We start from the raw sequence: 14,436 nt of genomic DNA, 5'->3' as shown, positions 1-14,436 counted from the left end.
TTATGGATGCATGGTGTATGGGCCTGTAAGACCCTCTTATTTAAAGATGTTGGACATGGTGCACCATAAAGGGATTCATTGGCCACTGGGGCATTCAGAACAAGCTCCATACCACACCTCTGTGCAGTGGCTGGTGAACCACCACTTCACGTCAGGTGATGGCTACTTCTGGTGCGCCAGGCACATAAAACACTGTCGACACCATACGCACCCACCTACCATACTGTTGCTCAGCCTCCACTGGAAAGCTTTTTCATAACCAGCAACAGGCAATGAGGCCCTGTTGGATTTGTGCACAGGTTTGCCTTCTAGAGACGGGTTCGGCTGGTCTTCATGTTTTACATCACAGTGGGAGCCGATTTCCACCTTGACTTCTCCAGACTTATCTTAGACTTGACAAATTTTAAGCAAGATCGTGCATCACATTTTACATTTCAATCTCTGTTTTTTTAACATTTTAGATATGCATCACAGTTTCGCAATAGTGTGCTCTGATGGTTCCAAGGAAGGGAATTCCTTTGGCATCCGTGTCACCAAGATTCGCCTTCCTGATGAGTATACCATTTTCTCAGCAGAGCTCCACGTGATCTTGAAAGCACTGGAGCAGATGCGTCATATTCGGTGCAAACAGTTTCTCATTTGTTCAGATTCCCTTAGTGCTTTACAATCGTTAAAGAACCTGTGCCCATCTGAGCAACTGGTCCGGCTGATATATGAGCAACTCTACTTGCTCCAATGCCAGGGTAAGCAGATGTTATTCTGCTGGGTGCCAGGTCCTGTAGGGGTATGGGGAAATGAACACACCGATTGGGCTGCTCAGGAGGCCTGCAGAGGACAGGATGTGACACAGTGTCCTGTTGTTTCTGCACTGCACAGGAAGTGCATGCAGGTGTGGGATGAGGAATGGCTGGCGGTGACAGCCAGTAAGCTGCGGTTGGCGATGTGAACAACTTGGCCATTGCGTTCCTCATGCCAGTTGCTCAGGCGGGATGAAGTGGTTCCCATGCGTCTTAGAATTGGGCACTGCTCTCTCACATACAGCTTTTTACTGTGGTGAGAGAATCCCCGTTTTGTGCTGCTTGTGGCATGCACATCTCCATCTGCCATATTTTAATGGAGTGCATTTTATATTGTGATGCAAGGGCAGAACCAAATATTGGTGGGGACCTATCCTCTATTTTTGCTGATGATGAGATGAATGTGACCAAGGATTTAAAGTTTTGTGATTTGTGTCTGGACTCTGGCCTAAACTTTTAGGCTGGAGGTTTTATTGTGTTGCAGAGCGGCTAGCTTCTCCCTTTTTTTTTTTCTTTGACAGCTAGCCACGGCTGTCTGATACATTGTTTTAGCTCCTTACACCACTTTCTTCCTGTGTCGTTAGTACGTTACTACTGATGCAATACTTCATTCTGTGGTTCTGTGTGGGTACACTCATAGTTTTCCAGCTTTTGTACCTGTGTTTTACGTGCTGCTTTATCTTCTTGTTCTGTATATATTACTGACACTCATCTCAATCTGTTTTCGTTTGGGCGCTAAAGACCTTGCTGTTGTGTGCCCATACAAACCTGTCCATGTCAAATAAAACTGCAGAGGAAGTAATGAGGAAGTAATCATTGCCCCCAATGATGTTCCCCATAAGTATAACAAAAGCTATTTTTCTGGCAGATTGAAATAGAAAAGTTGGAAACTCCTTGAAGCAATTGTGTACATAGCTAGTCACTGTCGCTTCTTTCCTACGGACAGTAATAAAATTAAAAGGTAATTTGCATTGTCCATAATAATGGCACTAGTGAAAAAACAAGAATTCAATTGAACTGATTGAAGAGGCTGTTACAGAAATGCTCATATTTAGAAAAACAATGTCGCTAAAAAGATATCTTCAAATTAAAAAAGTATTTGCACTTTGCAAATCATGATCTGGTTGCAAAAAGAGAGAGAGAGACCTATGAATAAGTATTTGAATCAAAAATTTAAAGCAGTGTATACAATGAAACAGGACATAACTATTGATGAAATGCTCACGAAATTTAAGAAATGCATATCTTACAAACAGTTCAATCCATCAGAAAGGGCAGTATTTTGTATTAAATTTTACAAGTTATGAGAGTCAGATTCAGGTTGTTGCTATGACTTTGTAATATATGCGAGCCATGATAAGTTATGAAGTTAGCACCTCTGAAAGTGTTGTAAAGGAGATTACACTGTATACCTAGATAATTGGTATTCTTTACCAAAATTATTTATGTCACTATCACACTGTTATAAAACAAATGCCATTGGCACAGTAAGTGTGAATAGAAACAATATGCCAGAAGATTTCTATAAAGTAAAATTAAAGAAGGGAATATAGAATGAAGAGCTGTAATTGAATACTCATTATAAAATGAAAGATAAAGAAGAGGTTCATCTTGTGACAAAAAAAACATAAAACAATAGGAATGATAACACAAGGATCCCATTGTACTTCAAAACCAAGTTACTTTATTGAGCATAACAAGAAATGATTGGAATTGATTGGCAATCCCAAATATCAACCTACTTCCCAATCATGAGAAAGTACATGAAAGGATATCGAAAAATTTTCTTTTATCTGTTTGATATTGATCTTTTCATTTCATACATTTTGTGCAACAAAGTAAATAATGGAAAAAAAAACAAGAGTTATGTTGATTATAGGATTGAAATTGTCAAATCATTACTGGGGAATATACCAGAAGCAGACAATAAGGGATGAAGATGAATACCATATGGAGATGTACCAGAGAGACCGCACGCGACTCACAGGCCCCATTTTCCTAAGCATATTGACGCAATAACATCATCAAGGCCATTAAGACTCTATAAAGTTTGCGTGAAAAATAGAAACATAGTGGAGTTGCAAGAGATGCAAAGTTAGATACGTGTGAATTGTGAATGTATTTAAGAGTGGAGGTAAAATGTATTGCTTTATATTATATTGTATAGACTGATAATAAATTTTTGTGGTACCTCTAACATAGCTTCTGGTAAGCCTTTTGGGATGTGTGGTCGTGGTCCAAGAAACTCTTCTGTTCCTGACACTTCGTCCAGGATTGCACTTTACATCCTCAGAGGGGCTCGTATGTTGAGTCTTACTGACTGACCGGTCAGACGTCTGAGAGCGGCATATATGCTTTAGGAAAGGGAGCTTGGTTGAAGTAACACATGGTGAGCAGAGATAATCCTTGTCAAAGGTAAAACATAACTATCGATTGTCATCTTGTCAAAGATAAAATTGTTTAGCGATTCTGCAGAGCTACTGTCCATATGTCGCTAAGTTTCATAGTCTCTTATTTCCTATTAAAATTATCCTGATACTTACAAATTTCAGTGGCTTCTCTAAATGGGTGTGGATAATAATTTGACATTGTAGATAAAATTTCCATTCCAGGAAACTTCACTTTGTGATTTCCTGACTCAAGAGCATGCTCTGCAACAACTGATTTCTCTATTTTTCTTAGTCGGCAAAGACTTTTGTGCTTTTATACCCATGTATGTACGTTCCTCTTGGTAGTTCCAATATAAACTTTACCACACATACACAGAATTTTATATACACCACACGTCTTCAGAGGAGGGCTCATCCTTTACAGATCGGAGTTCTCGACTTATTTTATTTGTTGGTCTAAAGACCGTTCTGATGTCATGCTTCTGTAAAATCTTACTGATCTGATCCATTACTTTTTTAATAAAAGGGAGAGAAACTGTGTTTTTCTGCCATTGTGGTTCAACCTTGTCCTTTGGTCTTATGTTTCTTGGTCGCAAAATTCTTTTTATTTCTTTGCGTGAGTAGGCATTTTTCTTGAAGACCTGCCTCAGATGTTTTATTTCAGCGTCCAGGTGTTCCGACGTGCATATCCATTCGGCTCTATCGACAAGACTTTTAATGTCACGTCTCTTTCGTTGTGGATGGTGATTGGAGTTTTTATGCCAATATCTGTCGGTATGTGCAACTTTCTGAAAAACTTTGTTCCAAACTTCCATCAGACCATCTCATAACTGAAATATTGAAGAAAGATATTCTGTTATCATTTTCCATTTCCATGGTGAACTGGATTTTTGGATTAATTTTATTTACCCTTTCTACCATGGGACCAAACCACAAATGTCACTTACAAACCGATACCAGTGAAATGGTTTCTTATTTGCTTTGTCCAGAGCCGATTGTTCGAATTTCTCCCTATAGAAATTAGTGATTGCAAGACCTAATGGGTTACCCATTGCTACACCATCAAGTTGTTCATAAAATTTGTCATCCCACTGGAACTGACTCAAAGTAAGGCAATGTCTAAAAAGAGCAATCAGATCTCCTGAAAAATTATCCATTATGTAAATCGTAACTTCATTAATTGGAATCATAGTGAATAATGACACTATGTCCAAACTTACAAGAATATCTTCAGGAGCCAGAATTAGCCCTTAGTTTCTCAACAAAAAGATGTGAGTCTTTTATATATGAGTCAGTTTTACCGATACATGGTTGTAAAGAAGTTGCCAGATATCTTGCTATTTCGTACATCATAGAATTGATGGCACTAACTATGGGTCTCAAAGCAAAATCTGCTTTATGAATTTTGGGTACAGCATACAGTCTGCGACACACAGCTTCAATCTTCGACAAAGCTCTTTTATCTTCTTTTTGAACTGAGGAAGATGACTTAATTAGATTACTTGTTTTCCTCAGTATGCTGGCTGTGGGATCCTTTGTAAGTTTTTTTGTATTGTCCTGAGGTTACAAGGTCCAAAATCCTCTGTATTCATAATAACAGTAGTAGTCCCTTTATCAGCAGGAAGAACCACTATCTTTTCATCTGCATTTAAATCTCTGAGAGCCTTCTCTCGCCTTTTGTTAAATTACTTTCCAAAGGTTTACTGTGACATAAGACCCTGGTGGTTTCGATTCAAATTTCATTTGCAGTTTCCTTGGGGGGATTTCATATACCTGCTTCTGTATTCATGGTAAAATCTTCAACTGGTACTCTCATAGGTGTTGTAGCATAGTTTCCTCCTTTTGCAAGGACGGAAATCTCATCTTAAGATAATAGTATCAGACATCATCGTATTGCTTGTAGCTGCTACATTAGTTTCTAACTTTCCAAACTTTTTCTTGTGTCTACTAGTAGTCATTTCCATCATAGCTTCCATAGATGTAAACATAAGGTAACCTATTTTATTCCACAGATCTATCTGTACCTTACTAGCAAGGAATAAATGGAGTTTCAGTAAGTTACGGTCAACAGAATCCATTGCTTGTCTTGTGTAATGTATCCTTTCTTGGAGTAGTGCTTTTTCGTACAATCAAAAATCTGATGCACCCGAGCTGTCCGGAACATCCTCTTCACCTTTAAAAAGTTCAGTATAGAAGACAAGTCTTTACAACGTAACAAGAAGGTCCAGCGCAGTCCTGGACGAAACGTCAGAAACAGAAGAGTTTCTTGGGCCATGACCTCACATGCCAAAAGGCTTACCAGCAGCTATGTCATCCAGTCGTGAAAGCCTTCATTCTATGATTTCTAACACACTTATTACATGAAGTTGCAATTAATATTCCAGAAAATTAAACCAGTTGGATCTTACCCATGTACATACCTCATGTAAGTCATGCACGAATGGTACAACATTGGACTGATATGCTGAACTATGGAATGGCTCAGAAGTCAGGCGATAGTGTCTATATTTTGATCCCAGGCAATTGGAACTAAAATCATAGGTTAAGGGGTTAACTCTTTTACAGAAAATAAAGGAAAGGCAACCACTCGCCTATAGCGGAGTGCTGTGTGGAACATCGAAACATGTAAGAGGAAACACTATTCACACTAAGTTTTGAGTGCTTGCTGTTTTTCAAGTAAAATTACACACGTTAACACAGACACCCAAATGCACATTCCTCTAGTGTGTGTGTTTCCTGTTGAGTGTTTCTGTGCTCCACTCATCGGTCTGCTGTAGGTGAGTGGCTGCATTTCCTTTATTTTATCTTACGTATGGCTCCATCCAGGAATTCCCATTATTGTTTATGCTTCTATGTACTTTTCAATCTTTAAGGTGGGTGAGTGAGTGAGAGAGTGAGAGAGAGAGAGAGAGAGAGAGAGAGAGAGAGAGAGAGAGAGAGAGAGAGATTGATTAGTTAATTTATCAATACTTATACCTCTCGCCATTCTATCACAATCCCCTCCCACCTGCCCCATGCCATTTGACTTAGCTTTCTTTGTATTCTCCCCTACGCTTCACCATCTGGCAAATGTTTCTCTTAACTCTGACCTGTTATCCCTGCTTGTCCCACATTTCCTATTGCTTGTATGACTGTTTCAGTTTCCTTCTCCAGCTTCTTATGAACAACATAAAGAATGATAATTTAAACATTATTACAGAATGTTGTTATGTGTTCATTTGAGCAAGAAGACTCGGGCATTTGACGTTTGTGATCTCAGTTGTTTGTAATTTCACTGAAAAGTTGATTGCAGAATACGCTGGTGATGTTGAACGACCTGATTTCATATTTGTAAAGTCGAATTCCAAATGACAAGAACAAATAAAACAAAATAAAACTTTGCCTTGGAACACAAAAATAAGATACTATGAAACAGTGGTAAGGCCTGAAACAGCATATGCAGCAGAAACACTTAAATTAACAAGGTTTGTGGATCTTGAAAAACTGGGAAAAATTGAAAGACGAATTCTAAGGATAATACTGGGACCAAGAACTAATAGTAATATTGTATACAAATTAAGATCAAACAGAGAGCTCTGTTTGAAAGTGGAAGAGCTAACTGATCTAGTGAGGAAAATAAGACTAGTTTTAAGACCACACATACCGAATGGAAAATACCAGACTAACCAAGCAGATCTTCAACTTAATAAACAGTTACAAATCCAAACCCACATGGTTCACTGAAATTGACAAATATATAAAAACACAGGAATTATAATGGATATAATACATAACAGAATACTTTTTAGAGGAGCAACACAAAAGGCAGGATTTAAGGAAAGAAAAGAGGTCTGTAAAAGGAAGAAAGTGAACCTAGGATGAAAAGGAACAGCATTCTCTAAGGATGAAGGATGTCTGGGAGCAACAAAAATTAAACACAAAGAAGCAGAACCAAAGTTGATTTATTGTACCCACCTAAAGAGTTATTTGAATAAATACTAATAAATAAAAACAATTTTTTTAACTGCTGAATTTGTGAGAAACTCAATATTACATTTACAGGGGAGCAGTCACTGTGGGAGGTTCGCAGTCTCAGCAGTTTACGTTCTCTTGTGGAAAAGAAAGATTCTCGTTCTCAGCTGAAAGCAGTGCCTCGTATGGGGCAACCACACTTCATTGTACTGTGGAAGACAATGTACGGTTTGTTTGAAGCACAGCCAGAGGACCAGGAGGTGTTTCACTGTATTGCAAGCGTAGGTGAGCAAAATGACATTTTACGAACATTCTAAAATATTTATCATACCTGAACATTTATTGACTCTTCCTCTTAGCAGTGGTAGTTACTTGTGCTTGCTGTTGTGTGCTCTGTATTATGACATTATATTACCTCTCCCACGTAAATAAAGAAAATTTCTAACTACTCACAGTTAGTAGCACAATATGACTTCTAGAGAGAATTCGCTATGGCATATGAAGACTAAAAGCAGTTTGAATAGTGATTGACAGGTGTGTCAAATAGATGTTATGAGTGAGAAGTTTGTGACCATTTGTAAAATATAGTGGCCACTTTCAGATTTTTTCTTTGTCGAGATCTAGCATAAAAACAGAAGGTCTTACGATGGAAGCAAAAGAGAAAGAGAAATCTAATCTGTAAACTCATAAATCGTTGTTGTAATGTTGTAACACCCTCCCCCCACCAAAGAAAAAAAATAAGAAAAATAATTGTGTGAGCTTCATCATAACTACAAAATGTGGTGCAATTGCATTGTGTTGTGGCAAGAGATTGAAACAGTACTTTTGGAATTGAACTCATTTGTTGAGGATGATAATCAGTTGAATATTCTCATGTTCACATACTCGATTTAATAACTTTGAGTTTGGACTGAATTTTCAAAGAACAAAGTAAATTTTGACTTACCTCACACACACAGCTTTTGTTAACGTGATGTGAACCAACACTCCCGTGAACTAATCTTGCACTGAACTCACACTGCCACTGCCTTTGCTTGTGCAGCCACAGGAGTATATGTTATTTTTAATAATTAGAAGCAGTGTGAATATTGGCAACAGCAGTACTTCAGCTTAGTTGTAATTACAAACATTGATAACAGAGTAATGAAATGCACCCTGGCATAATTAAAGAAAAATATAAATCCCAATTTTCTAGTCAGAATTCAGTAATATACATTCCTTCAGCTTCAAATATACATAATAAGTGTTTTTTAACCATCAGAATATATCAGATTTTACTTAAACGCATAATTACTTTATCTATAATTTTACTAAAGTTTATATGCGAACGTAACACCATATTGAGTTGTGTCTTGAGTTCAGTTCTGTTTGGAATTATGAAACGACTAGGAATATAACAGTGCTCATATCATAGAAACAGTTGTTCTATGAAGTTAAGTAATAAATATGTTAATTATACCTGCACTTAATATATTGAATCAGTAGCTACAGTGAGTGGAAAGTAGAAGTTACAATAATAGAAAATCTAGGATGGAATGTAACATAAGGTTTTATGTACGTATTAAAAGTTAGATCAGCTTGTTTACGAAAATCGAGTCTCCAGATGCTATTCGTGGAAATTCACATTGGAGTGCGTCCACCCTTCACCTTAATGATGGGATGAACTCTTCTGGGGACATTTTCAGTGAGGGGTTTGAATGTTAGTGAAGAAATGGCAGCCCATTCTTCCTTGAGAGCCAAAACCAGAGAAAGTAGTTGTGATTTTGGGTCTAGAGCGAAGTCAGAATACTACCTCATCCCTAAGGTGTTCCATTGGGTTCAGTTTTGAACTAGCAGTCCGTTTCATGAATGTTATTGTCCACAAACCATTGCCTTTCTGGTGGTGGTTTATGGCTGGATGGATTGTCATACTGATACAATCGGTCACCATCACTGAACTTTTCCTTTACCGTATGCAGTACACAATACTGTAAAATGTGTTCATATCCTTCTGCATTTAGCATTTTCTTAAGCACAATATGTGTACCACACCCTAACAACAGAAAACACTCCCATACCATGATGCAGCCTCCTCCATACTTCATTTTTGCCGCTACACAAGATAGCAGGTAACATTCTCCAGGCAGTCGCCAAACTCATACTCTTTCATCAATGTGGTGCAGGATATAGTATGATTCGTCACTCCAGTCTCTCGTTTCCAGTCATCCGTTGTCCAGTAGCATTGCACTTTACACCACTTCAAGCATAATTTAACACTGACTACAAAAATAAGTGGTTCATTAGGGCCTTGTAAACCATTGTATGCCATTATTTTCAACTCCAGATGCATAGCCACTGTGCTGACAGCACTTTGGGACTCAAGCGATTCATTTCACTGATTTCATGCTTTTTTACAAACACCACCTGTAATATTGGACAGTCCCCATCAGTCAGTACATGAAGTCTGCTTGATCTTGGTTTAGCTGTTGTTCCTTCACAAATCCACTTCACAATCACATCACCAGCAGTTGTAGAAGAGTTGAAATGTTCCTGATGGATTTGTTACTCAGGTGACAACTAGTGTCTAGTCCTTGTTCGAAGTTGCTGGTTTCTCCTGAACAACCCCTTCTGCTGTTGCTGCACTCCCGCCCTCCTTTCATAATGGCAGGTGGACCTCACATGATATCTAGTGGTCATTTCCACATTACATAGGTGTGTCTGGCTACCTTTGATCAAATAGTGTACTCATTTCATCTTTCATTGTTTCTTGGGACATAGGTGTTCATGAAACTATTGATATTACTGAAGCTTTAACCAATTGTCACCCCTGGAGATCTGATAAAGTGAACTTGAGGCTTCAGAAAATTTGAAATTGATGCTAGCCATTACATGAAATTCTAGTGGAACAATTTTCATTGGTGGTATCCCATTGTGTTCCACAAACTTCTAACACAACAGCTCACTGTCCATATCCATGATTGAGTTGATTAGTAAATAGTCATCTGTGTTGTGGTGATCACTTTGATTCTGGTAGGTAAAAATGCAATGGGTTCATTTAGTACATCCTTAGAGCATAGTGTGACAGTTGTAAACTTCCAGACGGTATTTGCTGATGTCTTGTATTATAGTTCTTCTTATCTGGAAGGTCCAAACTGTGTTGATATTGCATCACTAGCTTTTTATCTCTTGGAGGAATTTTAAACTACCAAGAATCTAATAATTATGAGTCAGTATGTTCCAGATCTTTACTGATCATTTAATTCATTCCACCTTGCAGATCTCTTACTTGAGAAAGCACTAAAAATGCAGAGCTGTGATTACCTGAGACTTTCACCAACACTAGATATATTCCATTATTTTCTGGTGAAAGAGAAATCTCCTTTCATGCTACTTATTGTGTTAATCCTGGTGATTTGAATATCTTCCAGAACATTTAGAAAATACATTTTTTTCTTTTCTTAGTACATTTAGCACACCTGCCATTGTTCTTATTATTTTAAATGAAATTTGTAGTAGCAGATCATCTTTTATTGCAGTTTATTGAATTGTGGAAAACACTGTATTTATGAACTCCACTGAGGTAGCACAGTGGTTAAAATACCGGACTCTGATTTGGGAGGACACACATTCATATTGACATTTGACTGTCCAAATTAAAGTTTTCTTTGGTTAGCTAAATTGCTGAAGGCAAGTACTGAGATGGTTCCTATGAAAATGATGTGGCTAATTTTCTTTTCCAGTCCATGCTTGTCTCAGTCTCGTTGCTAATGGGATATTTGACCCACATCTTCTTTCCATTTTGCATTGGGTTCATTTAGTACATGGCTCTGTGTTATGTCACTTGCAAGTTGGCTGTTCAAGGAGGGATCTTGATAAAGAAGACTGTGTAATAATAGTGCAGGGTTGGACTGCAACCACAGTTGTGTAATTGAGTCTAACATTAGGCACATTGCTGAGGATGCTGCTCATGTCACTCTTTGAGCGATACAATAAGCCCTGAATAAAACATTCGGTGGAATGTGTTGATACAAATGTCATAAAATTTCTGAGGGGAGATGAATGTCCACACATGGGTATGATTTATATATTGCCCCTCACTCGGTCAAATCATAGACATCATGGTTTACATCTGAATGATTCCATTAATAGGCAACATTCATCCCATCTTTATGATTTTTCAGTATGTTTCCTAGACATTTTTAAGGTAAATGCATATAAAAGACAGAGATACAGAATATAGTTACATAAAAAAAAAAAAAGCTTCTAGCAGAACAAAACCAAGGACATTAAAGAAAATGCATTTAGTGTCTTACATCAAAACATAAGAACTTCTTATATCATTACAGTAAAATGAAAGAATAGGTGGAATTTCAGCAGATTTGTTATGCATATCAAAACATCATATGGAAACAATTGAAATTGAACAGGTACATCTTGATGTACACAAGTTAATATCACACTACTGTAGAACCCATAAGAAAAAAGGGAGACAGGCTGTAAAAACATAAAATGGAGTTATATCCCAAGCCCTTCAGGTTAATGAATATGGTATCAAACAGCCCTTTGAATGCTGTCCTACAATAGTGTATCAGGAAATACACAAGCTCGTAGTAATGACAGTTTACAGGTCATCAATGGGAATATTTTAAGTTTCATCGCATTAGTGACATACCTCTTGTCAGGATGGAGTCTTACTTTTGTAACAGAAAGCAGATGGTCTGATTGACAGACTGACACAGGCATGAAAGTAACCCCACTATGGGGGAACATAATATGTGGATTCTTACAAGAATTGGTACTGGGCCCACACGGTTTTACAGACATAAATTCTCTTCCAAAGACTTCAAAGGGTAGTTCAAATATTTTAATTTTTGCTAATGAAACAAGCAGAATCCAGACTCGACCTTAGCATTCACATGGTAGCTCATTAGGTGTAGAAGTTGGTCATAGCTAACAGTTTGTCTTAATCTCACAAAGACTGATATTATGTAGTTTCAAACAAGCAGCGATGCTTGCATCAGAAGTAGACATTAATAGTCACACACTATTTATTGTTTATATGGGATAAAGATTAAGTTTAAGATTTCCTGTTCTTTTGTTAATATACCCTGACTTGTTTCACATCCCTCACTTGTGGCTGTTCTTGGTAGGATCTGTGGGACATTTGATTGAACAAATTAATGGTAAATGAGAAACTATCACACTGATAGACATTAAACTCCACTGGCAGATGGTACAAGAGAGGCATGGTGCATCACATTATGATGTACTGTTAAATTTCTGGGGCAGTATATTCCTAAATGAGACAAAAAGTATCTTACTTTCTCCTATGTGGAATCATGAAAATTACATGAAGATAAAATCAAAGAGATTTGAGCGTACACTAAGACTTACCAAAAGCTGTTTTTCCTGTGCATCAGTTGCAGGCGAAACAGGAAAGGGGGAGAAAGTGACAGTGGTACACGAATTACCTTCTGCCACACACTGTAAGGTGGCTTGCAGAGTATATAGATGTAGAACTGGATTTTCCTCTTAGGCTTCATGGTTGGTAATTTTATGCACTATCTTTATGTTGATTTAAATAAAATAAGTTAAATTTATAATGTTTGACATAGAAAATCCACACTACATATCTTGCTAGAAAACAGAAAATGTAAATTGAACTGAATAGCTTCATTTATAATCCCCTCTTACATTGTGCATATGAATGCTGACACACAGTATTAAAAACAGTTAATATGCTTGAACTAATGTACCTCAAGAATTTGATATCTGAGGAATTATTCTTTGTGATTTTTGTGGCTGAGGTCTAAGTTACTGCATCTATGAGGGTCATTCGGAAGTAATGAATTCTTTTTACAGAAATTTTTATTTTGGCATAATTAAACAAAACTGTATTTTATGTACAGTTCAATACACAAGTTACTTTTCAACATGGTCACTGTTCAAATTTAGGCCTTGTTGTACTGTTTTACCAGCTTTTCTATGCCTTCTGCATCTCAGTTGTCGCCAACTCGTTGAACCACTGATCAACTGTTTCTATAAGTTCATCACAACTTCCATAGCTTCTTCCACTCAAAAAGTCTTTCAATTTGAGGGATAAGTGATGATCGTTTGGTGCTAAGTCCAGACTCTTAAGGTGGATGTTGAAACATTTTCCACTGAAATAGGTGAACCAAGTCCTATGTCCCTCCTGTCCCATGCAGATGTGCATTATCATGAAGGGCAATGACTCCACTGGTTATCATCCTATGCTGCGTATTTTTAATGACGTGACCAAGCTGTTGAAGGGTCTGACAGTAGGCCACTGCATTTATGGTGACAATATGATTCAAAAAGTCATCACAATCATTTTCGTAGTGACTGAAAAATTTCAGTGCAGCTGCCATTTATTTGGTTGTGTGTTCATCTGACAAAATTTGAGGAACCCACCTAGTGCACACTTTTTTTATAGCCCAGATGTGCATTAACAATCTTGTACAACACAGTTCTTGAAATGTCTGGAAAGAATGAGTGTAGCCCACTAACTGTGAAAGACGTTTCTTCTTTGATTTTTGTTTCAGTCTTTGCTTTGAGTCCGTCAGTCATCACTGAGGGCCAGCCCAAGTGATCTTCATTGTGAATATTCTTCCATCCGTCATTAAACATGATACACCACTTCTAAACTGACTGTTCATTCAATATATTACCATAAACCTCAGTTACTTGCCTATAAATTTCAATGGGTTGGACTTTTTGCACATTCAAAAAACAGATAGCACTGTGCATCTCTCACTTGGTGAGGTTGTCAGTTTTGTTACCGAGTGAGATGACACAGTGGTTAGCATACTGGATTCACAGTCGGGAGGATGACAGTTCAAACCTGCATCCGTCCATCCTAATTCAGGTTTTCTGTTTCCCTAAATCACTTTAAGTAAATGCCAGGATTTTTCCTACGAAAGGGCATGGATGACTTCCTTCTCCATCCTTCCCTAATCTGATGGGACTGATGACCTTGCTGTTTGGTACCCTCCCACAAATCAGTCAACCAACCAATCAGTTTTAAAATTCCACACTGAGAAGTATAAAATCTTATTGTATCATAACAGCCCCCAAACTGAGATAGATCAGTATAAAGATCAGTGGTCGGTCAGTGATGGTGGTGGGGAGGTATGGTCACAAGTCAAAACAAATCATTCTTTACTTTCTGAGTGACCCTCGTGTAACAAAATGTATTAATTTTGGTGGAGTGCTAAGTGAATTTATTTTATATTCCTATGAGTAAAATTTAATGTCCCATTGACAAAAATTTAATGTCCCATTGACATTCAAAATACTAG

The 14,436-nt window shown here is 37.6% G+C and overlaps 1 protein-coding gene across 2 annotated transcripts in view; it reads left to right on the top strand.

The window, feature by feature from the left end:
* Positions 1-14,436, top strand: part of LOC126183769 (TBC1 domain family member 9) — a 204,245-nt gene that overhangs the window by 169,498 nt on the left and 20,311 nt on the right. For both annotated transcript variants that reach the window (XM_049926012.1, XM_049926005.1), the window contains exon 20: positions 7,229-7,423. In XM_049926012.1, the coding sequence (XP_049781969.1) occupies positions 7,229-7,423 (195 nt within the window). The remainder of the gene's footprint in view (positions 1-7,228; positions 7,424-14,436) is intronic.

This window comes from Schistocerca cancellata, chromosome 1 (assembly GCF_023864275.1).
Source record: "Schistocerca cancellata isolate TAMUIC-IGC-003103 chromosome 1, iqSchCanc2.1, whole genome shotgun sequence".
Classification (NCBI taxonomy): Eukaryota; Metazoa; Arthropoda; class Insecta; order Orthoptera; family Acrididae; genus Schistocerca; species Schistocerca cancellata.
This window is presented reverse-complemented; position numbering and strand designations above follow the sequence as displayed.